General features: G+C 36.6%; 1 protein-coding gene across 3 annotated transcripts in view; it reads right to left on the bottom strand.

Moving 5' to 3' along the window:
• ZFPM2 (zinc finger protein, FOG family member 2) overlaps positions 1-27,816 on the bottom strand; it is a 456,593-nt gene that overhangs the window by 156,337 nt on the left and 272,440 nt on the right. For all 3 annotated transcript variants that reach the window (XM_055314244.1, XM_055314245.1, XM_055314246.1), the window contains one exon: positions 4,083-4,194. In XM_055314244.1, coding sequence (XP_055170219.1) covers positions 4,083-4,194 — 112 coding nt within the window. The remainder of the gene's footprint in view (positions 1-4,082; positions 4,195-27,816) is intronic.

The following is a 27,816-nucleotide window of genomic DNA, read 5'->3' as shown; positions in this document are numbered from 1 at the left end:
ATTTTGACATCAGGAATTTGTCATCTCTAGCGAGCACTTCTTAGACCTTAGGAATAATGTGTTGTATCTAAGTGGATAAACATTAGCCCAACAAGCAAATATTCCTTTGTATCTGGAGGCAGCACTTTGGTTTCATTTGGGGAACTATTTCTTTTCCATCATATTGGCTTATGTGAGGTTAATTCTATTCTAAGGATATTGGAGTCTGCGAGACAGAGTCATTGTGATTAATTGGATCAAAGATTGGTATGTGATGTGCCCTCATTGAAACCCAGAAAAGCTCTGTTTTCACTGGAATTGCTGTGCTGGTAGAGTAAGTCTGGAGCTTCCCACTACCTGAGGAGAATTTTTCTGAAAATGAAGGAAAGAAGAGGCAGAAACAGAGACAGTCTGGGGACAAAGTTTGAGCACCTAATTTAAGCTATTCCTGAAGTCCAGAACATCCCTGGACTCTCAGTTCTATGAGTAGATGAATCTCACCTACCCCCCAACACACACACACACACACACACACACACACACACACACACACTGTTTTTGTTTTTGTTTTGCATAAGCCAATTTCCTTTGGATTTCTATCACTTGAAAACAGCCCCAAATAATAGATAATATACATACTATGAACATGACTCACACATTATGGATGTCCAAGTCAATACTTATTAAATCTAAATCACCAAAACCTCCCAACTACAAAACTCTTGCTTTGAAGAACCCTATCATACCTGTAAGCCTATGAAGACAGCAAACTCAGAGCCCGTGAGGCCTTGATAGGAGTGCTTCTTTGGGTCATATTCTCCATGACTCAAATGATCTCTAGTATAATCACAGCATATTAAGGTATTCATAGAACTTTGAGACAAAGTTTAGGTGAGCTATCCCTGCTCTTCAAAGACAATCTGAACAGTAGGAATTAGTACCAGGCCTCTGAAGCCCATCTAGGAGATCTGAATAGAGTTTATAGAGAGTTTGTCCCACTGTGTTACTCAGAACACTAATTCCAGTGGATGTCCGTTTGAAAGGAAAAAAAATATATATATATATGACTCATATGGTCAAATGAGTTAAATGCGTGTTTTGTTTTGTTTTGTTTTACTATAGTACTTCTTAGAGCATTATGCCATTAGACATACTGAGTTTTCAAGAGGGGTCATGATAGGCAACATTAGGTCATAGGGCTCTTTCTTTAATGAACTTGGGATTCCAGATAAAGCTTTTGAAGAGTGCCATATCATAATATACACACACACACACACACACACACACACACACTGTGATTTGCAGGCATAAATACCTGAGTGACTTGAAATAATTTACTAATCATGCAATAATGGCAGGGGGAAATCAGAATCACACAATGCAAGGATATAGGGCTTGGGATGATCAAAACCCAGATTCCAATTTGGCTCCATTGTTAGCTCTCCATGACCAAGAACAGCCCAACTACCTTTCTAAGTCACAATGTCAAACCATGTAAAATAAAAAACACACCACCTATGTTATCAAACTGTTTGAAAGCCTAATATAGGGAGAAACTATTCTAATATTTATTACTCAGACAAATTCATGTTTTGACCCTACTCCAATCGCTTACTTAGCTATATGACCATGGCAAATTACTTAGTGTACCCAATTCTCATTTCACCTTTTATAAAAATGTAATAGTGTATTAATTACCTCACTTGAGGTATTAAATGAAGATAAAGTGAAATAATGCCTATATAGTAGTTGTTGCAGTCCCTGCTGTTTGAACTGCAATACCAATAGTTCTTAATTTGAACAATATCAGATTACTTTTTGTAGGCTAAGAACCATTAAATAGCCATAATTCATATGGTTCATCATTTGAGTATGTGAAATGCCTATTAAGGTTTCTGGCAACCACTCATCCTATGTTTATCTGGTCAGCCAATCAATATTTATTTAGCGCTTTTTTTGTACAGGAAGCATAGCTCACCAAGGATATTCCCATCCTTGTGACTAAGACATAGTTCTTACCCTTAGTTATTACAGAGTAAATCAGAAAGGCAGGCAGTAATAGCTAACTATTTACTTTTTCCTTTTGCTAAAACTTAATAACTTTTTACCTTTTTCTTTTTTTAAAATATTTTATTTTATTTATTTATTTATTTATTTATTTATTTATTTATTTATGAGAGACACACACACAGAGAGAGAGGCAGAGACACAGACACAGGCTCCCATGAGGGGAGCCTGATGTGGGACTTGACCCCGGGACCCCAGGATCACGCTCTGGGCTGAAGGCGGCGCTAAACCTCTGAGCCACCCAGGGATCCTTTTTGCCTTTTTCTAACTTTTAACTTTTTTACTCTTTTCTTGAATTTATATAATAATGATCATAAACAAGATGATAAAGAACAATGAGAAAAATGCATATGATATGGTATGGAAGTACTATTCAGCAGTGCTCAGTAACGGTGGCTACTAGTATCCTTGTACAAGGCTAGCATGTAGTTGGGCTCAATGCATGTTTTACAACTTAATTAATTAGTAACCTTCTATAAATTGCCCAAGTTGTTTATTGCCAAAAGACAACATATAGCCAACCAAAATACACATAAACATGGTCAAGTTAAAGTACTCCACTGAACATAGAATTGCAATCTTGCCTTATTTCTTTCTGTATGTAACACTATAACAATCATTGCTCCCAAAAGAATGGGGGACTTAAAAATGCAATGGATTTGGATTATGACAAGAGAACAGCTTTTCTTTTGGTTCCTCCATATTATTTTGCCATCATGGAAATAAGACATTATATAACAAAAATTTATTCCTAGTAATTAATCCTACATTCCAAGGCGTCTTTTGTATTTTTGCATTCTACATGTAGGCACTGGTAAACTGGTTCACTATACCATTTCCTACCACTGTGATAGATCATACTGACATATCCTGGGAAAATCTCACCTCCCTTCTAGTTAAAAGCTCCCACCAGCATATCACAGGTATTTCAGGTTAGAAAATGAGTGGGTTTGGGACCAGCAATTATGGAAGGAAAAGGAATATAATCAGATCCTGGTGTGCAGATTGTTTTTTTAGCTTGCTAATTCTCTTTCCGGTGTTTCAACTTTCAAAGGCTTATGGTAGTTTAAAGGCAATCCTCTTATAAGTGTACAAATTGTAATGATTATAGGAACAAGTTGTAATTGTTTCTAGCAAGTTTTTAAGAGTCTTTGATGTTATGATTAGTGTTTTATATGTTAATATATTGATAGGGGTGCTTATTTGCTTGTTCCCTTGTATGCTTCTATGGTTTCTAGGTTCAGCGTGCAAATACATCTTTGATCTCAGTAGGTCTGTTTGGTTAAAAAAGAAAGCTAAAAGAAATTAAACATGAGAAGCCCAAGGTTTTGCAATATTTACGAAGAAGCACGATTAGGGATTTTGCTCTAAGAGTACAGAGCTGAGCCCCTTAACTTGAATATGGAGAAAAGTGCCCCACGCCACACCACACACCAAGAGGGGCTTATGTCTATATGATGGGTCTAGGTTGATGTCACACTGAGCAAATCAAAGACAAAGCTCTGAAAGCCATCGGCTTCCTCTTTGCCTGTTTGCCTCCTGCCCTTCAGAAATCACCACGGGGAAGAATTCTCAGTCTTTGCTATGGTTTCATTTTCAGCTATCCTCATCACAAGTGATTTCAAGAAAGCGGCTGGAATGCAGTGCCTCCTGGAGCATGCACCTTGACACGAATTGCTAAACTTCAAGAGGAATTTACTTTCTGTAGATAATGTCTAAGAGAGAGGAACGTGGGATCTCATCAAACTGACCACCAAAAAGCTAACAGCGAGGAAGGTACCCGTCACGCCACTCAAATACAGGGTTAGGCAAATGTGTGCAGTGCTAAGTCATTAAGGGTCTAACACTTTCTCTCATATATTGTGCAGAAAAAGCCCAGTAGGCTTTGCTGGAGACACAGGTAAGAGAGATTCTTGAGGGAAAAAGGAAGAGAGAGGGTCACATTTCACTTCGCATTCCCATTCCAGCTCACTTGGTGCTCCTGCAATGATCAGGTTCCAAGACTTGCAAAGAGAGGGAAATGATCTTGCATTTACCTTTGCTGTACACAATGCAGTTGTTTTTGTTGTCTTCCACTCCTTGCCAAGTCACATCCAGTAGCCACTTGGGACCAGCAGTCAGCACCATTGGGACCTGAGCCTTTGTCTTCTGTAGAAAGAATGATAACAAACAGATGCCATTTGCTTTCGTTGATTAAAAACTTGAATAATAACTGTACTAATCATTTTATTTTTACAAACAACTAAATCTCCCAAACCATAATCAAGTCCTTATTCCCCTGTCTCATAATATCTTTTTAAGACGACAGAAGCTGTAAGGCTTTACTGCTTTCACTAATCTGAATGGTAGAATTATTATCAAGGATTTTTTTTTTCCTAAATGATACTGGATCAGATCTCCAAGATTAGACACATCTCTTGTGGCTCTGAATTATAAAGAGAATGCAGATGACTTTCATTGCAAAGAGCAGAGTGTTTAGAAGTGAACTTTAGACACATTGTACTTTACTATCAACAGGATCTCACTATTTCCTGAAACAGACAGGAAAGAATTTAAAGAATCAGGATCCATTTCAAAGCTCTATCCTGAGCAACATTTATATTAGAGGTAGGAAATTATTTCAAAAGAATAATGAAATCTCCCCAACCTCCTTTGCTAAGTATGGATATGTAGTCCGAGTGTAACTGAAATAATAATAATGCTAATGATTCACCATACACTGTCTCCAGAAAGACTATAAAAGAGGAATCGTGAATAAATTCAGTTGCAGAGCAGCTAAAGCATGACATCCCTCGCTCTGAGAAGCACAGAAGCAGGGAGACACACACCCTAGTTCTAACAAAATATTTCCAGCTGCACATTTTAAATATAAAGCTAAAAAGTTCATCATGTTAAGCTGTTGGACATCCAAATTATTTGTCCTTAATTACGTTAAACATGGCAGGAAATAAACTGGGGAGGAAGCAAGTGAGCTTTAGCAAGAAAGAGCAGTTTCTCGATGAGTCACAGTGAACTAGCATTCAGACTTTTATCATCCACCAGACCATGTCTGTATATCAAATATCACAAAACCACAACACAGAGTACAATGGAAGGGTCTCAAGGTAATTTTTGAACTGAATCTTCACCTAGATATGATCCTGCAAAAGAGGTCTACGCTCATTCTGGGACTTTGCCGAAAAATTCTCAAATTGGCATTAATAAGTATTCAATTGAGAACTTCCATGTAATCTGGTCATTTCAAATCCATCAGGAATCTGGAAAACCCATTTCACCCGCTGAATGACAACAATGATAGTGCCTGAGACACGGATCTATTGTTAGCTGCAAACCCATATTGACAGCTAGGCATAAGATTAATGTTAACCCATTTCTTGAAGTATCAATTATATTTATAAGAGATAAAACTACCATAAAATATACTGTGTAATGAGAAAAAAATCAACCATAATGGATGAATTAAAAAAAAGAAGTCTGAAAAAGTATTTCAAGTATTAAAAGAGATGGTAAACCAGATCAATTGTGAGAAATACTAGCATACTAATTTTTCATATTCATACTTTGATTCATTTTAAATTCCTAATTTTTCAATTACATATCTTAATATTTGGCAAACAGTTATCTGGTGTTTTACACATTCAGAGAAACTTCTCTAGCAACAAACTATAGTAATTATCCCTAAGAGCATAGTCTTTAAGGATGGTTATGTGAAAGCCCTACAGGAAAGAAGTAATTTTATATTATATCATTTTTTAACAATACAGGCAGAAATGTTAACAAGTTATCTTTATGGTTATTAGTCTGAGTGACCATTTTTATTTATTTCCATTTGAAAACAGGATTGAGGACAAGCAGGCTTCTTCAATCTGAAATGATAATAACCCATATCCAATTAAATATTGTCTTAATTATACATATGTCAGCTTCTTTCGCTACCAGAGAAACAGGTAAATTCACAGATCAGGGTCAGCAGGTCTCCAAGCAGTAAGCAGAACAAGTCATAGGAGAGAGAGTCCACCATTTCAAGAAACCTATATGTAGGAGATTTCGTGGTCTTATTTGTAACATCTGCTTTCTTCTGGTTTTAAAGAACATATTTCAACAAGCACCCCCCATTTCTTCTCTACTCTTATTTCATGGGAAAGACATGTCTTTTATTTAATCTCTATGCTCGGTAGTTCTTAAAGCCACATAGTTTTCTACACAACCAGTTTTTACAATTTTCTACAGATAATATGAAAAATAGACATGGATTACTTAAATTCTTTAGGGAATTTTTTAGTGTATAGCAAATCAACTGATTTGCTGATACTGTCATCTTCCATTCATTTATGAGAAACATTTATACAAACCACCTTCCTCCTGGTCCTGTGTTTGATGCTAGGAATATGAGGACATCTTTTTTGGTGAAAGATATAGATACATAAGAAAAAGTTTAATATAATGCAAAAAGTAGCATGGTAAGGAGTGTAAAGTTACATGCAAATTGTTTTGGGATTAATAGAAGGCAGGATAGAAACTTCTGCTGTGTGGATTCTGGGAAGATATTATAGAGGAAATAACAGTGGAAGAAAAAGAACAGCAATGTGTTTGGAAGGGCAGGTTAGAAGCACTTTTTTGAAGGATCTTTCCTATCAGGCTAAACCTTTTATGCTTATATTTCTAAGCAAAGAAAACCAGTGAAGATAGTTTAACCAGGAAGAATAAGGGTACTACTACTTATGCTACTTGTGCAAGTATTTTTTTAGATACTTCCTTACTTATTTAGTCTTCATGTCCATTCTCAGATTTTAAAAAACCCTCTGAAAGTCAGATAAATAATTTCTTTTAGGTCAAATAGCTGGTAGAAGGATGACCCCATTTCTATCTCTCTAGCTCTGTTTCCAGACACTACCACTCCTGGGGTGACCAACCATCTGGGTTTTCCTGGGACTGAAGGGTTTCCCAGGATACTAGATTTTCTGCACTTAAACTGGAAATTTCTAGGCAAACAGGGATAACTTGTTCACCTCCATGCTACTACTATGGTTAAAACAATATTGGTGGTTTACATCTATTGAGCACTAAGTGTTGGGTGTTGTACTTCCCGTCAATTATTTTTGATTTTTAAACTCTAGGACTTAGGTATTAACATTTCTCCATTTAGTACATAAATTAAGATCTGAAGGAATTAATTTTATGATACAAATAAAAATAATTTAGTATCTTTCCTTAATAGTAAGTTATGTATCATACCTTTTAAAACTTTAAACCTTTATTACACTTGGGCATAGGTAGTAGAATCTGACTTATTAAAAACTGAATTGAAAGAAAAACAATTTATTTTACTCTAAACCAGTAAAGCAAAAGCAAAAATGTAGTGAAGACTTGCTGAAAGCTATACCCAAGCTGTAAAGTAAATAATAAGTAGATAAAAAAATCTCAAGGGACCAGTTATTACAGTTTTGAGGAGGTAAGTCAATTTCTTTCTGAAGAAGTCAACTTTTGTAGAGATTGACTGACTTCAAAGAAGATTACCAAGTGTGAGAAGGAAGGAGTTATCCAGGATTATATGAAATCTACACTCCAGCAAAATCCATGAATAGAAAATAACAATAATATCCACATTGATCATTAGGTTCACTTTCCCATGTCTCTATCATAAGGACTCATACAAGTCTAGAATGTTAAGAGCTGGAAGCAACTTTAAAGTTCAGAGTTTAATTCCCTAATTTCACAAATAAGACCAAGATGTTTATTAGCATCCTATGGAGGATACAGTTGGCACAATATATTGGGAAAGAGAGTGGATATAAAAGCTGTGATAGAAAAACAACAACTTCCTAACAATGTCCATGCCCTAATTTCCTGGAACCTCTGAATAGGTTACCTTACTTGGGAAAAGGATTTATAAAGATGTGATTAAGGCTTAGGTGCATGAAATGGTGAGAGTATCCTAGACTATCTGGAAAGACCCCATCTAAACACATGAGTTTTTACATATAGAAGAGAAATGCAAAACAGTAGATCACAGGGATTCCATATGAAAAGGATTCCACGCCTTTGCCTTTGAAGACAGCTTACTGATTGTTACAAACTAAGGAACACTTGGTGTCTGGAGACTGGGGTAACTCCTACTTTCAGGAAGCAAGGAAACAGGGATCTCAGTTCAGAAACCTCAAGGAACTGAAAATTCTGCTACTTGAAGGGTGGGAAAGGTATTCTTTTCTAGAACCTCCAGAAAGGAAAACATCCTGCTGACACCCTAGTTTTAGTCTAGTGAGAATGATACTAGGCTTCCGATCTACAGAACTGACAATATATTCGTGTTGTGTTAAGCCACTGAATTTGTGGTAATTTGTTTAAGCAGCAATAGAAAACCAATATGAAAGGCATTCAGATTTACTGACTCACAATTAAAAAAAAAAAAAGACTTATCAAATGTACTCAAAAGCATGAAAGTGCTACTTCTTAGTCGGAATAAACATCAAATCTACGTTGCCGTTCCACAATCATTAGATATGCTTAACGTTCTTGTCTTCAAGTACAAGAAAATACACAGTGGTAACTATGATAATTTCCACATCTACAATTAAGTATTTAAAACATTTCATGATTCACCATTACAGTTGGGGTGGAATAAAAGGACATTACTATTCTTGGGAGTCAGATGGCCTCGGTTTGAATCCTACTACATGCTATGGGCAGGCTCTGTGACTGGAAAACCACCCAAACTCCAATGTCCTGAATTTCAGCATGCACATCTGCCAAATAATTTCCATCTCAAAGAAAGTTGTAGAAAACAACCACACAGTGTTTTTAGTGCACTTGTAAATGCACATCAAACTTTTCCTGAAGAGCTACATGAATAAGTAAATTAAAAATGTACCAAAAAAAAAAAAAAGGATTTAGTGAATCCTGTTCCTCAGGTGTTGGTCATGTTTGTTGTTATCAGCATAAAAGTCAAGACAGAAACTCTTTAAGCATCCAATTTAAACATGGTGGTAGTCACTAGTGCCACTATCAGTTGTTTCCAACTCTCCACTTTCCAGATCTCTTTTTTTAAAGATTTTATTTATTTATTCATGAGACACACACACACACACACACACACACATACACACACAGACAGGCAGAGGGAGAAGCAGGCTCCATGCAGGGAGCCTGATGTGGGACTCCATCACTGGACTCGATCCCGGGACTCCAGGTTCATGCCCTGAGCTGAAGGCAGGCGCTCAACTGCTGAGCCATCCAGGGATCTCCTCCAGATCTCTTTTAATGTTAGGTATGAACATATGACTTCCTTGGACCAATAAAATTGAATGAGGAATGACCTGTGTCACTGCCACAGAGAAGCTGTAAGAGCCAACAGACTCACCATCACACCTTGCTTTTGCTGAAGTGATCGTGGAAGTGTGTGAAGAGGAAGCCCTGGGAATCACAATGGCCATGTAAGTGTGATAAGGAAATAAAACTTCTTTATGTTAAAAGCTGCTGTGATATTAGAGTTGCTTGCAACCTCAGCAAAATTAGCTTATCCTCACTTATGCAAAGGTTTTCGTCATTTTTTTTCCTGTATTCAATAACCCATAGGTTTTTACAGGTTAAAGTTTACACTTCACAGCTAGACAGCCTCTTTCAGTAATAAATCAATTGAAAGTACATAACAGGAGCCCTGAGTTTCAGTTAAACTGGAATGTTTTACAAAGAAAAAAGAAATAGTGTGCACTTTTGAGGCTCACATTGTAAGTTAGAAAAATGTGCACTCCTGGACACTGTTTGAACCCAGAGTTTCATGCTTCGACAGCCTACAACTAGACAAACTTGACAAGGACAAAATGGGTCAAAAGTGTCATTTCTTAGGAATAATTAGAATCATCTAATGTGGATAAAAGAGGTCAAACTGGCATCCACTTCTCACTAACCTTTGGAGTTACTGGACCGACAAAGGAGGTAGCCTTCAATAAATGTTTATACTCAAGCCAAAAGGTTAATGGAGATAAAAGTAGACAGCCCAAAGGTAAAGCACAGAGGATAATTCTAACCCAAGAAACTGGTGACATAATGCTGTCTTAGGGATTCCAAATTTTGCTGGAATATTTGTTGAAGATTTCCAAAATGAGGCTTAGGAAGAGCCAGAAGTCTTAGGAAAATCTGACCTATAAGAAGAGCTGGACTTTACAGCCTTTTAAAAGAGCTAGAAATGTCACTTGATGAAAAAATTGGCCTCCATTGACTTTAGTTGAGGAAATATAACAAAATCTCATTATAGAATCTCAAGCCAATCCCATGAGATGTAGTTTGATGGTGATAAAAATGCTCTCAGTATGCTGATTCCTTAACTGGGCAATAGGTGAAGAGGGCTGAAACCTATTTGGCAAAATTCATAGCTGTTTTAACAATTCATCGCTGTTTCTATTCTCTCAGCTATAAAAACATATTTGATAGTAGGCATAGAAAATTTTCCAAATTACTGTAGACATTAGATTTACAGAGTTAGAACCAGAAAAGTGGCCAATCTCCCCCAACTGAATTATTGTCTACAACCAAATGAAAAAATGGTACTGTATGTGATTTGACCTTGTACTTTACTACACAGTAAAAGTTTCAGTTAATATATCCAAGCAGTTCTCCACACTGGAATTAAATTCAAACACAATTCGACACTCATGAAAACATTGTATCACTCTCCCTTTAACTGTGTGAAGTCTCTAGTGACAGTGAGCTTAAATTTAAAAATTCCCTTCAGCGACTATCCTATGTGGGCATCATAACTTAAAATCTTGGACTACCAAGAGTGGGGAGAAATGTCAAGTAATGTAACTTAAGGCCCTACACAATAGTGTGTTCAGCAATTCTGTGTATGGCATATAGTCTCAACATTACTGATTTGACTGGAACTACAAAACTTTTAGTATGGGGGTGCCCGGCTGACTCAGTTGGGGACACATGTGACTCTTGATCATAGGGTTGTGAGTTTGAGCCCCACATTGGGTGGAACGTTTACTTAAAAAATAAATAAAATCTTTGAAAAAAATAAAACATTCAATATGATTTCCACCTAATAAAACTGTTTTTAGTAAACATCCTTTAAAAAGTTAATATAGGACATCATGTGAAATGTTTGAGCTTGATGCTAGTGAGGCCAAGAATTTCTTTTCTCCCAAAAAAACAGAGGAGCACTTTAAACTACAGAAACAGAATAACTCTATTCTATGTGGTCCTTTAGGGTCAACATTATCTGTGTGATGATATACAAACAGGTTCTCAGCAATAACACCTAAGTATTCTCCATGACTAACGAATGCCAGACATCATTCAGACATGAGTGGGTGTCCATTAAAGTCATGTACTTACATTAAAAAAAAAAAAGGAATAAAATGGCCCCTGAACTACATTGGATGTTCCTTGCATGAGAGTTGCTATCTTCCCTTTGTTTATTGTGTCTAAAAATGAGAGACACACAGAGAGAGTGACAGAGACTGAGAGAAAGAGACGTACGAACAGATTTAAAGAAATAACTTTAAGGGTGCCTGGCTGGCTCAGTTGGAAGAGCATGAAACTTGACCTTGGGGTAGTGAGTTTGAGCCCCTTGCTTGGTGTACAGATTACTTAAATGAATAAATAAACTTTAAAATTTTTTAAATGAAGAAGTAACTTCAGGAACTTCCAAACTCATACTAAGTATTTTGCCTACAGTAATTGTTTAAGAAACAACAAAACTCAACTTAGTAAAAGGTTATCAAATTTCCATTGCTTGAAAAAAATTGATGTGCTAGACACATTTTCAAATTCAAGTTCAAATAAATTAAGAGTGCTCTTAAATTAGAAAATGTGAGAAGTCTAAATTGGAAAGGCATCAGTAGTGTGCTCTAACAAGGACCACTACACCATACCATTAGCCACAGAACAGATTTATGAATGAAAATCCCAGGAAGGTTTCATTAGAGTAGCGTTTCTCTTGAGCACAGTTCTACAAAATATCCCTTAAGGAGAGCATGAAAGTGAAATCCCAGTGAGCTTCTGCTAACAAGCATCTTTAAGATCACTGTGGTATGTGGGATCTCAAACAAGATAAGAGACTTTTCAAAAACAAAATGAGTGTGAAATAAAATGATAGAATTCTTGGCTACTATATCCATACTCCTTATGTCAAAGACAGTTTTATCTCTATGAACCAAAAATTTAAATTATCTTTATCTCTGAGGTATATTTGCTTTTAGTTCTCAAAATTATGGAAACCCATTATCACAACATGAGTCACTGCTTAAATACAGGAATTTCGGCATAAGAAATAATGATCTTTTAAGAAAGTGAACACAAATAGTTCCATATAACCAGGTCATTAAAATAATCTATTTCCAAAAAGACAAGATTACTACATGAGAGTTAGAAGAAAATATAAAATTATTATTCAAGAATACTCACATTAAAGATTCAGATACTTCATTTTTCAAATGGGAAGAATCTCTAAATGAATAATAAACATGTAAGTCATCCAGATATTTATTATACTTTCATTTAAAAAAAAAAAGAATAGATTCATTCTCTTTCCCTTTTGCCAACTCACTCCCACAGTCTCATCTGTTCTCCACATATATTTGGCTCCAAAGAGGAACTACTCCCTCCAAGCTGGCAACCATTAACTTCAACCTTTTATTTTATACAGTTCTGAAAGTCACAGAGTGTTTAAGGAGTGTTGTTTTGCTCCTGGCAGAATTTCTGGGCTTGCACCTTGTGCAATGTGCAAGAGTGTCAGCACTGAAGCCCCGGGAAGGAAAAAGTAAATTGCTCTTGAGTATCCCTCCTCATCGAAACCTGTGGCGGGGTTCAGGGACTCGGAAAGCCATGATCCCAGCTGTGTGACCCAGGGCCAATCATTTAACCATTCAGGGTCTCATCTTTCTCCTTTGTAAGACGATCTCCAATGTCCTTATTACAACTTAACAATAAGATCATAAGGCTTTCTACAATAGAATCTTTGTCAAGTCTAAACACAAATCTTGAGTGTAAAGAAGATATATATGAAAATTCAACACACTGGGCTTACACTTGGTTAAGGAAATGCTACTATTTTTTTTCTTTTTATTGTTGAAGCAGTAAATACAGCCATCTAATTTACTTTGCCTTGATATATTAATACAGGGAAAATGGTGGGGTCAAAGAAAGTGTGTGGTCAAAATAAAAATGTTAGTATGAAGAATTACACAGAGCATGTAACAGATATATATACACACATACCACTATCGATGACCTATTTACACATAAAAAATAGTAGTCAATTCTATTCAGCAGTCTCTTTTTAAGATTTACCTCTAAGGCATTCTGTGGAAGAAAGAAAAAGCTCTATCCTATAAAAAGTCATCCTCAGATACTGAGATACATCTGTCCCTCATGAATTAATCCACTACAATACATAATGAACTTTTTTTAAAATTTTTATTTATTTATTTATGATAGTCACACAGAGAGAGAGAGAGAGGCAGAGACATAGGTAGAGGGAGAAGCAGGCTCCATACACTGGGAGCCCGGCGTGGGATTCGATCCCGGGTCTCCAGGATCGCGCCCTGGGCCAAAGGCAGGCGCTAAACCGCTGTGCCACCCAGGGTTCCCACATAATGAACTTTTGGACACCTTTTGGACTGTCTCCTTGTTACCATTTTAGCCAATCTTAATATCAGCCCTTTCCCTCCAAAGAAAATGGGCAATCCTGATATTAACAGTATAGTAAATTTTTTAAAAAGATTTTATTTGTTTATTCATGAGAGCCACAGAGAAAGAGGCAGAGACATAGGCAGAGGGAGAAGCAGGCTGTCTGCAGGGAACCTAATGTAGGATCCATCCCATCACGACCTGATTCAAAGGCAGATGCTCAACCGCTGAGCCACCCAGGTGCCCTTATAGTAAATTTTAAAACCAAATGCAAAGAGGTTTTTTTTCTTTTTTTTTTAAAGATTTTATTTATTTATTCATGAGAGACAGAGAGAGAGAGAGAGAGAGAGACAGAGACAGAGAGAGACAGAAAGAGACAGAGACACAGGCAGAAAGAGAAGCAGGCTCCATGCAGGGAGCCCGACGTGGGACTTGAGCCCGGGTCTCCAGGATCCTGCCCTGGGCAGAAGGCACTAAACCGCTGAGCCACTGGGGCTGCCTTCTTTTTTTTTTTTTCCTCCTTTTAATTACATTTTGTTTTCATGATGTGTGTATCTTCATTTTTGTCTATAACCATAAATTATTCAGAACTCCCCTATATCTTGAACTTAAAATAACCTGATATTTGAAATTGATAGTATGAGCCTATGGCAAAACCGCAAGAATAGGAATGCGAAAGGGGTCTCCTCCAAAGAGATAAAAGAAAAACGATGGCATTGTTAAATCATATAGTAGTAGGTGCTGTGATAAATATAGCACCTTTTGGGAAAGCAGATTTTTATGAGACAAGTTATTGAAAGTTGGGTGCAAAAGCTTAAAAGCTTGGCAGTCTAGCTGGCAGAAGTGTGAAGGTGCTAGAGAGTAGTGGAACAAAGTTTATCTAATCTGTGAGACATTTTAATAACAAGAATATTGCAAACACTTAAATTAAGTATCTCAAGTAAGACTCTGACCATGAGAGTAGTTTTCAGTATTTTTCTCCAAATCAACAGATGCAGAAAGACTACTAATTCTGTACTTCCCAGGAATAAAGGTCAAGTGCCCAGTCACTGGGCGGGGCCTTCTCTTCTGGAGGCAGGCTGCCTTGTTTTCCGTGGAGAAAAACAAGCAGGAGGGGATGCTGACCAATGAAACAGGTTCACCTCTACATGCTCCCAATCCAGGGGAAATCTTTGGCCAATATACCTGTGGGTGTAGGGCCACTAAAGGGAATATGCTATGATATCAGAACCAAATGAGATAAATCTTTACTAATACTGCCCTTGCACAAGCTTCTCAAGGCATATTCTTTACAAAAGGAATGGAAATATGAATAAAAGCATCAACATGTATGCTAGAAAGACTATTTCCTTAAAGATTTATTTATTTATTTGAGAGAGAAAGATCACATGAGTGGGGGTTGGGGCATAGGGAGAGGGAGAGAATCCTCAAGCAGACTCCCTGCTGAGCAGGGAGCACAATGCTGGGCTCGATCCCAGGACCCCGAGATCATGCCCTGAGCTGAAACCAAGAGTTGGATGCTTAACCGACTGAACCACCCAGGCACCCCTAGAAAGAATATTTAAATAATGTTAACATGACAAACTAACACATCTATAAAAACTTAATGGCTGAACTCAAATACCAGGGGTTAAATTCTGCATTTAGCTGCATATGCAGGATATTCAAGGTTGGACCAAGATTGTCCAGATATGGTTTTTGCCACATAAAAAATGTAACTTTATGTATAATCATTCTAATTAGTAATGACTGAGCAGCATAATTTTTTGATATCTCTATGCCATTTCTATTTTGAGAGACTTATTTAGGTTATTCTGCTTTGACAATAATCACTTTATACTTTACTAGAAATTAGGTATATTTATTATTCATTCAATAAACATTTATTAAATACTACATATAAAACTCCTAAGAACAGAATGATGAAAGATGAGTTACACTTCCCCTAGATGCTTACAATGTATTGATAGTAAAAATGCCTAAGTGACATGCATATAGATTATTTAAATCAATATTTATAATCAAGCTCATGATATTTCAAGTATATGACTGATGCATTTGGAAATCTCAATGCATATTTGATGGTCCATGACCAAATGACAGTGTAGCAATAAATGAGAAGTAGGTAATAGACTCATCTTAAAGGATTTTCACAACAATTTAGGATCATACCTTAATTCTGAAGTTAAAAATACTGAGGCTTTCCCTAATATACATTGAAAGTCTATTAAAAATGTAGCTTATATTTTTAATAGTTATATCTAAAACCCAGTTATGAATCTTTAATATTTATAGATTGGTTTAAGTCATGCACTTCTATCAACATCATTTTACTATATATCCACTTAATTGTTATTGTTACTAAATAAAGTATATAAAAATATATTGAAAAATATTTCAAAAATTGAAGTATTTTGTGAAATATAGCCAAGATGAATTATGTATATACTATCTTAAGTGTGTACTCACTGTCACACATAATATGCTTTATTAATAGTCAAATTTTAAAACTTGTACTTTGGTGCCAAGCTGATTGAGCCTGCACCATCATCTCTTTCCAGTAGCTGTATGACCTAGGGCAAGTTACTAAACTACTCTGCTTCTTCATCTCTAAAATAAATATATACAAGTATTTAAGTCACAGGATTATTTTGAGGATTAAATGATTTAATGTATGTAATGAGTTTAAAGCAGTAACAGGCATGTTATTCTATGCAAGTGTTTGGCTTATGCTTCTCATACTCCTAAAGAAATTTGTTTCCATTGAAATGCAGAATTTCCAGTAAAACAAGAATTTTGCCTGGATGGCAAAGTGACACATTTCCCTAATACATGATTTCTAACATTTCATTAAGCATTAACTATGTGCTAAAATTCTAGGTGCTGCATTACTTTCTGAATTAATTTTCACAACTCTATGTTTATGTCCATTTTGTATGGGTAAAAACTGAGACTTTAAAATATTAAACAACTTGTCCAAATTCACATTGTTGGAAACTGACCTAACCAGGAACTGTTCCTATTTTTCTGTTAGCAAATCTATAAGAAACTAAATTCCTTCCATGGTGTTAAAGTAATAAGAATCTTCTTAGGAATTGTGTTAAATATCAATTCTTCAAGTCCATGGAAACTAGCCTAAATGATCTTCCATGAGTCAGTGGTTAGCAGTTTCTGTTTTACATTATGCATGATTCCTAGCTGCACTTTGTATAAGCTAATTGCATGGTGCCTCATTAATAACCTTCAGGGTTTTTTGAGCTGTGAAATTTATAGGTTTATAGTGAATTATTTCTCATATTTGCACAGTTTTGAGTCTTAAAAGTCTAGCTGAGACACTAAATACCAATATCAGGCATCAAGTGGGTATCAGAGGAACAGAACTGAACATAGTCTAGTTAGTAATATTAAAAATATTTAAAAATAGGCAATAATTTTAATATTTTTATTTTTATGACTACAGTCATTTTTACACTTATAGAAATGTTTATAGCTTAACAATTGATTTTAAAAAAGCCTATATAAACATCTCCAATCATAAGCAGAATTCACAATGAGATCCAAAGTGTTTTTAGGCTAAAATTCACTCAATTTAGCAGTGATCACACAGAAACAAAAGAATAATGGATTCTCTTGGTGCCCAACTGGTTAACAGACAGAACAGAGCCTCCACACAGTATTTCACAGTGAGGCATCACTATGCACTCTGGGGTGCAAGGCAGTCTAGTCAGGGCTTCATGCCTGACTGGTCAATTCCACTCTTCAGAACTTCTAGAAGCAACCACTTAAGGAATTTCAACTACATTATATAGCCTTGCTCCCTGATAGGGGCAGAGTGCGGGGTGGAGAGGGAAGTCTCCATTTAAAGAAATATCTCCATTTGGGTTTAGTTAGCATGCTCCCCAACTTAAACTGGGTTGGCTCACAGGCAGATTGAACCAAAACATATTTAGAGCAGTTTCACCTGCCAACAGGAGTTCAAAGTCAAACTGGTGATTTAAAAAGGAGCCTCAGTAAAAACAATTGGGTTGAAATGGAGCAGAGGTGGAAAAAAAGGTTGTTCTTTTGATTCAATAGGTCTGAAACCAAATAGTTCAGTTGTAATTCAAATATTGTTTATGACACCTAATATTTTTAATCAATGTGATAAGAACGATGAGGAAAAGAAGCAGGAACCTCAGTTTCATATACTACAGACTTAACAGACAGGCAGTTAACACAGTGGCTAGAATCATGGGTTCTAGCATCAGATTGTTTAAGTTTATATCCAACCTTTGCTATTCATCTATGGTGTGATCTTGGTCAGTAAACTCTACTTCTCTGTTCATCAGTTCCCTCATCTGTAAAATGAGAATAATAATACCTCATGGGGTTGATGTGATGTGAGATAAATTAGCACTTAATCACTCACACTGGGATCCCTGGGTGGCTCAGTGGTTTAGCACCTGCCTTCAGCACAGGGCCTGATCCTGGAGTCCCAGGACTGAGTCCCACATTGGGAGCTTGCTTCTCCCTCTGACTGTGTTTCTGCCTCTCTCTCTCTCTTTCTCTCTCTCTTTCTCTCTGTGTCTCTCATGAATAAATAAATAAAATCTTAAAAAAAAGGATCACTTACACTGATACCTGACAAATAGTAAGTGTTCATTTATAATTATTATGTATATAGATTTGGGAAAATGGGGAAAGATTTAAGAACTAATTAATATCTGTGAAAATTCTTATGCCTATTTAATTTATTCTATCAACAGAGTGATCAATGTAGCATACTATAAACATATAGGAGATTTTACTATTTTGACCAATCTTTTTATTTTTTAACTACTCGATAAATTGGCTAGTGGGGAGATAACCATACCACTAGCAGCACAATGAAAACATTTTAATGGCAACTTAAGGTTGCTTGAATAAAATCTTACCTTGTATGATGAAAAACTCTACATATTGCTTAAATTTTTTTTGTTTTATTTATTTATGATAGGCACACAGTGAGAGAGAGAGAGGCACTCCATACACCGGGAGCCCGACGTGGGATTCGATCCCGGGTCTCCAGGATCGTGCCCTGGGCCAAAGGCAGGCGCCAAACCGCTGCGCCACCCAGGGATCCCTACATATTGCTTATAAAATAATGTATTCTGTTGAAATTACTCCAAATTTTCTACCTATCATTTTTACTAGTACCTACAAGATCTAAAAATTTGCTTGTAGGGCATCTGGGAAATAATTTGAAAAGGCTCTAGACATTGAGTTCCTAATTATGCCATTCTCCTGCATTGGACTCTAAATTGAGAATTTCTGAGCTAGTTCAAAAATTTTAAATAGTGCAGATTTTGCTCAAAGCATGCACTGGAACAGTCTTAAATGTGACTAACATAATTTAAAGTATTTAATTCAAATTTTAAATATGTTGTCCCATTTGTCAAATACAACCAAACCAAACCAAACACAAAGCAAAATCCCCCATGATTACAAATCTATGACCTTTTCCTTTGTAATTTCTATTTCGTATTAGTATGCTAGTTGTAGATATGTTCAAAAATGACCTGTGAATTCTCTAAATTTAGGGTTAACTTAAGCTTTCTCTCTAAGTGGTTGGATTACCTACTTGGGTAAAAATGCATTACTTCCCTGAGCCAGTTCCTTCATTAATAAAGGAAAAGGCCAAGACTCTAGGACTCATATAGCACCTTCTTGTTCTAGGACTTCATGTACTCTAAATGGAAGAAACTAGAGAACAGACTTGTCTAGTGTTATTCAGCCCTTTAAAATCCATGCTCTCTTTTCTTGATGTCAAAAACAGATTCATGGTATCCTTTAACACTTATAAATGTAAATAACCACAGTGGTTATAAGTACATTAAAGAAATGACACAATGGTGCCCCATCCCCAAGAAACAAAGATGGAGTCCCTTCAACAAATACACATACTTCCATGGATACCCCCCTTTTTTTTTTAAGATTTTAAAACTCCATTTTTTTAATAAATTAATTTTTATTGGTGTTCAATCTACCAACATACAGAACACCCAGTGCTCATCCCGTCAAGTGTCCCCCCCAGTGCCCGTCACCCACCCACCCCCACCCCCTGCCCTCCTCCCCCTCCACCACCCCTAGTTCATTTCCCAGAGTTAGAAGTCTTTATGTTCTGTCTCCCTTTCTGACATTTCTCACACATTTCTTCTCCCTTCCCTTATATTCCCTTTCACTATTATTCATATTCCCCAAATGAATGAGAACATACACTGTTTGTCCTTCTCCGGTTACTGTGGCCAAGTTCAAAAAGGGTGTTGCCTGAGTTCTCCTCTAGGATTTTGATGGAATCTTGTCTCACATTTAGATCTTTCATCCATTTTGAGTTTATCTTTGTGTATGGTGCAAGAGAGTGGTCTAGTTTCATTCTTCTGCATGTGGATGTCCAATTTTCCCAGCACCATTTATTGAAGAGACTGTCTTTCTTCCAGTGGATCGTCTTTCCTCCTTTATCAAATATTAGTTGACCATAAAGTTCAGGGTCCACTTCTGGGTTCTCTATTCTGTTCCATTGATCTATGTGTCTGTAAAACTCCATTTTTAAGACTCCATCCCAGGTCTCCCTGATTATGCCCTGGGCCGAAGGCAGGTGCTAAACTGCTGAGCCACCTAGGCATCCCCCATGCATACTCTTTGGTGGGGCTGCATTCCCATTACACTTGAGAACCACTAAACAATGTCACTAATCCACAGTGAAGTAGATTTTCCCTAATTCAACTCTGTAAAAAGGAAAGTTTAAAGTACAAATGCAAACAGAGTTTGCTCTGTGTTATTTATGGCTCTGTCTTCCATATCTTTTGAAACTATGCACCCCCAGGTAAGGCATAGTTTGGGCATATATTTCCATGTTGTGCTATTATAGACTAACCCAAATTTTAGTTTCAAATAACCAAGACTCTAGGTTTTTTTTCTTTTTAATGTTACTATCCTTTATAGTGTTGTAGGTAACATCCTTTCTACCATATGCATGCAATGAATACTTTGCAATTGTTGATAAGGGCACAATGTGTAAGATACACAGAGCAACTTTACTTTTGCCCAAAATCACACTGTTCTATAACATATGGAATAAAGGGTGGTAGTTTTGCACTAGACTAGTTTAAAATACACTAAAGTAAACTCAGTGATAAAGCCAGTTGATAGTAAAATCTCAAGCATGAGAAATGGCACTATGTCTGTTTTTATGACATATAATACTAAATGTGGATTATAAATAAAATGGATAATTTTAGAGATCCCTCTCATTTAATTACTGTGAATAGACTACACATATGTTACAAAACCAAATTATCTTGTAGTTTTCCTGTCTTAAAAGCACAGATTCGGAGAGAAAAAGAAAGGGCAGGGAGTGAAACTAATGATAAAACAAGGGTCCAGCCGTGGGACTGGTGCACATAGAGTCCGTGTTCCAATAAGACTCAACAAACAGCTCTGATCAGAATCTAAGTGATGGGAAACAGCCTGTAGCTTCGAGATTAGCTGCTTCACACTATTTCTGAGTTAAGCCAGCACAAGTAACATCATGAATGCATAATTATAATTATGCATTAGAGTATGCATAATGATCTTAAAATCGGTAAACAAAGAAAGGGCATCAGAATTTCTCAGCTATTTTAGATATACTGTTGCAGAAGACAAAATATGACTAAGATTTTAAGGAGGGGTGACTTTTAGTGAAAGTTTTTTCCATGCTATTTACAAACTTGAGAAAATAACTAATGAACCAGCATTGGTTTAAAAATCCCTCTTAGTAAATTCCACATGAACAAGTTAAAATCAAAGAAATGCAATAGAGTATTTCAAAACATATGAAGCAAACACTTAGGAATGCTTATATTTAAAGTATCCAGGCTTAGAAACAGAAATAATAATAAGGTAACATCTAGGACTTCCGATATTGTTTAACAAAATAATGCACACCCCTGAAATTGTTTGGAAAAATATAATGATCTGTGATTGGCTAATAAAAAACAAGTGAAATAACTAAAAGGTGAGTTGGAGATAATTAATGACAAATGGGGAATTTAGTATATTTGGCATACTACTAGATACCAAAAGTGTAACCCTAAGAAGGTCTAACCTGAACGGATCTAGTTGTAATGCAAAATCACTTGCTTTCAGTTTTCCAAAATGAAGATGGAATTCCACTTGAAGGGTAATATCTCTTCAACCTTGAAAGGCAGTTACGTCATGTATTAGTCTTCTATTTTTTGGGCAAGATGATTTGACATTCTGGAACCTTAATCTTTTCTCACGGTACTATTTTTACTGCTCTGCTCTGGAAGTTAGCCAAGTTCTCCACATTCCTCTTAACAGAGCCTTAAACTGAATACCCAAATCTTAACAAGAGTGTGGGTAAGCCTAGAAAGTGAGGGATTCTATGGGGACCTGGTCTAAACACAGGGTCAGAGGCATGGAAGCCCTCGAGAGCATGGACATAACAGATGTCCAACAAAGCTACCTGGAGCTCCTTCCATCTTTCAGTTTTTGCTTGCCCCTCTTTCCATTAAAATTCAGAGAACACATTCAACATTCTTTTTCAAAGTCGTTTTTTCACTGATTTTTCTTATCATCTTATTCTCTTTACCTGAAGTTCTTATATATGTAACTAAAATTCAGCAGCTTCTGATCTTCAATGTTTTGACACTTACTCAATAATAATTACCCAGGCTGTCTATAATCATCTTCTCCAGTGATCTTTTGTTTCCACATTCCTTCCTTACCTTCCCCTTCCCTTTCTACTCTTTTCCTATTCACTCCCCCCGCAACTCCCTTTCTACCAGTTTGCTCTGCTCACATAGAAAACTGTGGAGTAGAGCAACATCATTACTGACCTCAGTCATCATTTGCCTGTGCTGACAACTGAACAACCAGCTGGAAATCTCCAATTAATTATATGATCTCATTTGCATAATTTTGGTCTGCACATTAATTTTTTTTGCACATTAATTTTAAGTACACAAAGTAGTCTTCCCCTCCCTTTATCCTTAAGGGATACCTTCTAAGACCCCCAGTGCCTGAAACTGAGGATAGTACTGAACCTTAAATGTACTATTTTTTCCCATATATACATATTTAAAATAAAGTTAAATTTATAAATTAGGCACAGTAAGAGATAAATAACAATAATGAATAAAAGAACAATTATAAACAACATACTGTAATAAAAGTTATGTGAATGTGAGCTTTCTCTCAAGATATCTTCTTGCACTGTGTTCACTCTTCTTGTGATGATGTGAGATGACAAAATGGCTATGTGATGAGATGAAGTGAGGGGAATGGCTCAGGCACTTCGATGTAGCGTCAGGCTACTACTGATCCTCTGACATTAGGTTGCAAGGAATTTCATCTACTCCTGCCCTCAGTGACTGTGGGTAACTAAAATCGTGGAAAGCAAAATCAAGGATAAGGACTACTTATGATGAAAAGTAGGACTGAAGTCAATTTAACTCTATTTCAGTGAAATCAACAATCAGCAGATATGAACTGATGACATCTTATGCATGACGGCAATCCTGCACATAGGAAAGATCATAAAGGAGTAGTCATTTTGAAAATGCCTGTAAGAGTTTTAATTTTTTTTTGAGAGTTTTAATTTTGTATTGTGGAGAGGGAATGGTTCACGAATTGAGTGGAAGGGTCAGAATAAAAACTTCCCAGGGCGATCAGAGGCTTGGCTGAAAAATTAAGAGAAGAAAAATAACTGCAAAAATTTTGAGATGGTGATGGACAGCAATTCTATCAAGTAAGTGGGTGACCGTATAAGTTTTACCCATGAATTTCAAAGAGGGCTAAGAAAATAATCCTTTGTAAAAGGTCCACTATTTCCCCAGGAATGAAAATTATCTTCTTTATTTCAGCTTTTCGAACATCTGTCTTTTTACCCATATCCTGGTTCACATGCTAAAATGTTACAGACACACAGACGATTTAAATATATAGTGACCCTGCTGAGGGAGAGCACAGGAGACAGAAAGTTCACAGACTTTCTAATAAAGAACCAAGTCTCGATATATTATTAGACATTTGAAAATTTCTTCCATACTCTAACCAAATATTTATAGCTTGTTTTTCTGTCAACGATCTTGTTTTATTTTTCAGTATTGTTGGAATGACATTATTATGTTGGAGATGTTAGATGACTACGCTGAAGACATTTATTCAAACCAGGGAAAAATTAGTGTGAAATGATTAAATACGCAGAGTCCTAGTTATAAATGGACTCTAAAAGTTCATTTGAAAAATGCATCATTTGGAACTCAAAATACATTTTTCACCTTCACCGGTGTTTCTCAACCCAGAGGCTGCAGTTCTCTTGGGGTCTTGGATATTTATGGGCATTTTTTTTTCAATTTGATGTTTTCATTTTGATCCTTCCACAACAAACATGAAAACAAATAAACTTTTACCTTGCATGATGGCAAATCACGTCTTTTGTAGTCAAGATTTACATATGAAATACAGTAAATAGAATATTTTAATTTCTTTAACTTAGTGTTTTTCAAATGGCAGCCTGCAAATCTCTGGAAAACCTTGAACTCTATTGAATTGTTTTTTTTCTTCAAAAAGAATCTATATCTTACTCAAACTGAGCAAAGAACTGGCATACACCCAATATAGCAAATGGTAAAGTTTCAAGGTTAGATTACAAGAAGGTTATTTAGCTCTTAATCTAGCTACACATTAGGTATAAATTCCTGTGTCCAAGAATAAGGGTCATTTGTTAGAGGAAGGACAGAAAGGGAGGCAGGATATTTCCTTATCTTTCTCTGGCCACAGGAAAAATTTTAATATGATTTGTCTTCTTCTGCCTTCTTCCTTCTCTGTTCCTGCCTCCCAGCTTCCAAAATCATTCTCCCCTTAATCCTTGGTGTTTTTTTGAGCCACATCAACTCCTCAAAACAGGTCTTCATCTGAGGTACAGGTGTCCTACCTCACAATATCCTCCACAGACCTGTAATTCCTAAGATATCCCCTCTTTACAAAACTTTCTTCCCCCTTCCTCCACATCTGAGCAGACACAGTCTTGAAATCTTCCCAGTTTTTATGCATCTGTCATTGTGTTTTAAAATCTCTCTCCAGCGGCTCTCTTGGCTAAATATGTAATACTTGCCGAATGGCAAAAGGTGGAACTTTGAGTATTTTTAAGTTAACATAATAAGCAAAAGTAAGTCAGAAGCTGTCTGTAAATAATGTATAAATTCAGGGGCTACTGGAGCCTGACATACTGACTTTTGAGATGTTTTGAGTAGGCTCACTGGTTACCAAGCTACTACCACGGAACAGGGATGAACTGTGCTCCTAAGAATTGTGTTCTTCTTGTTTCAGAGAGTAATTTCTGAAACTGCTGAACTCTGGTAGCTCTATGTGTATCGTGGCCTCACTACATATCACTTGTCACTAATTGGCAGCAGCTGCTCCAGACAGACCTGGTCTTGGCAAACAGGCTGCATGCTTTTCTCTGCCCTTAGGAAATCTGTCTCTCCAGGTGAGGTTTGAGGCCATGTGAAGAGCAGCGTGTCGAGTTTGTTTTCCTGCTGTTTGGCCAATGGATAAATTAAAGACCTTAAATTTTAGTGTCACTGGTCCACTCTTGCAGACATTCTGAAAATAACCACTTTTCAAACATCTTACGTACTTTTTTTTTTTTTTTTTCAATTCCTGGTTTAAGGGCCACATAGCACTTAATCCACAATATAAACAAATGCATCTCTGGGAGCTTAATGCAATTTGGCATGAAAAATGAGGTTGATGTCCAATCCCTCAGAGCATTGTTAGCCAATGTTATTCACTGGATTCAGATTCACTCTCAAAAATGGGGAACCGAGACTCATTTTCACTAAAAGTTGAAGCGAAAGGTGCTGACCTTCATTATTTTAACTTTTCAAGGAACCCCATTGCCCCTAGAGCTGCGATATCAGTAATTTCCCAGAACCCTAGACCACCAGTGACATCATTTTTAATGTTTTGCTCTTCTTTACAATATTATAAGAATGAATCTTATTCTGTTTTTAATCACAAGCCTTATCCAGCAATCAAGGCAGGTATATAATAAGCTAAGCTACTCTGTAAATCTAAACATTCCCTACAATTGGAAAAGATACAGCCTGGGCTCTCTGATTGTTACTAAGGCGACTATCTAAAATGAAAATCTGATTAACCCTTTTGCTGCCTGGAACAACCCATGTACCACGTTAGCTGACTTCCCTGCACTTATCTCTTCTTTTTCCCCCTCAAGAAATTCATAATTGCATTGCTCCACAGTAGTTATGCTCTGGTTATCCTATCTGAGAGGACTGTGATGGGTGGTAGTCCCATCTGGACAGCTGAGTGGGGTGGCTGCCTCGTCATGAGGAAACAGACATTGAAACAGAGGGCACATGATTTCCTGCTTATTTAAGGCATCAGTTTGATGAAATCCTTGACAACATTAAAGGATTCCCATTCAATAAATAGCAGAGCACTACCGTATTTTTCTTTCACTCAGAAATAATTTGACAGTAAAAGCTGTATGTTTCACAAACATATTTTTCCTCAACTATTTTTGAATGACATTAGCAACTGTTAACATTTGCTAGGAAGAATAATATTTCAAAGCATTATACAGAATTTTAGCCAAGAACAAATATCTGTCAGGCATTCTCTATTCTCTTGGTATGGTTGAACAAAAAAAAAGGGGGGGGGGATTCAACAGCAAGGGGGAAGGGAAGAAGAACTCATTTTTCTATGTAATTTGGACCACAGGAGGCTGTACACTGGAAATTCAGTAATAGCTACATTTTGAAAACTAAGTCATGTAATAAAATTACATTAAAATGCCTGTACCTTTCAAAGTACATTATTGGCATTCGAGGTTCTTTATAAACTCCCATTCCCTGCTGCTTCCATGTCACTCCCCTTTCAAACCTTTCTAGAAGTATATCTTTATAGTCTTCGCCTAGTCTCTCCACTGGAGGCAAAATGGCCCATTTGTTATTCTCTACACATGGCTTGATTTCTTCCTTCATCTTCTGGTTAGGCCCTTCCCTCCATCCTGAATTCCCTGACTGCTGCTCTCTACCAATTCAGACCTATCACTTCCTTCAGACCTTGTTCAGCTCTCATTGCCCTGAGGAAGCATTTCCCAATTAACCTCCTTCCCTCAGCTCACCTTCCTCTGTCCCCTCGGAATATAATTGTAGTATGCCATTTTGTACTTGTTGATATATTGCTTGTAATTGCTTATTATTATTATTATTATTATTATTGTGTCCCTGCCCTGGCATTTGCTTCCATTTCACTGGTCTACATTCTTTTCCATGTGTCTCTACTCTCCTTCTTCAAATAGCCCTCTGGTTTTTGGCATTTCGATAGCCACAGCAACATACTCCACACCGGAAAGTTCATCCATAAATATTCTGATTAAAAATAGTTAATGTTCATACATCACTTGAGCTGTCTATAGTTTTACTTCTTCATAGTGTATTTTGTAAAATAATGACACCCTTAGCAAATAGGTCTCAGCTCATAGCCAATCTCCCATGTCCTAGTCTTCCTTTAAACATATTTCCTCCCGGATATTTGTATTTTTTTTTCCTATCAAGTCAAAACCAACGTGTCTAAAATAAAATTCAGCTTCTTTTTTTTTTTAATAAAGATTTTATTTAGTTATTCATGAGAGACACAGAGAGAGAGAGAGAGTAAGAGACACACAGGCAGAGAGAGTAGCAGGCTCCACGCAGGGAGCCTGATATGGGATTTGATCCCGGGACTCCAGGATCACACCCTGAGCCAAAGGTAGACAGATGCTCAACCACTGTGCCTCCCAGGTGTCCCTAAAACTCAGCTTCCGTAAAAACCTATTTCTATTAAAGTTACCAATTTTAAAAACCTGCATATATTTATCGAGCTTTTCTTATATCTATGTATCTATCCTCAACTTTTACATATGATGTTGTGTAGGCAGAACTAAAAAAGGGTTTGAAACATTAATGAATTATGAATTAGATTTTGGTTGGGAGTTCATACAAAGGACAGAGCATACCCTCCTTATAAGGATTAATCATTGAAGTCAACAGGATCAAAATGTAAAAGAACATGTAACATGTAACAGTAACCAATACATTTGACTGTTAG

Source organism: Nyctereutes procyonoides, unplaced genomic scaffold (genome assembly GCF_905146905.1).
Source record: "Nyctereutes procyonoides isolate TBG_1078 unplaced genomic scaffold, NYPRO_anot_genome, whole genome shotgun sequence".
Lineage (NCBI taxonomy): Eukaryota > Metazoa > Chordata > Mammalia > Carnivora > Canidae > Nyctereutes > Nyctereutes procyonoides.
This window is presented reverse-complemented; position numbering and strand designations above follow the sequence as displayed.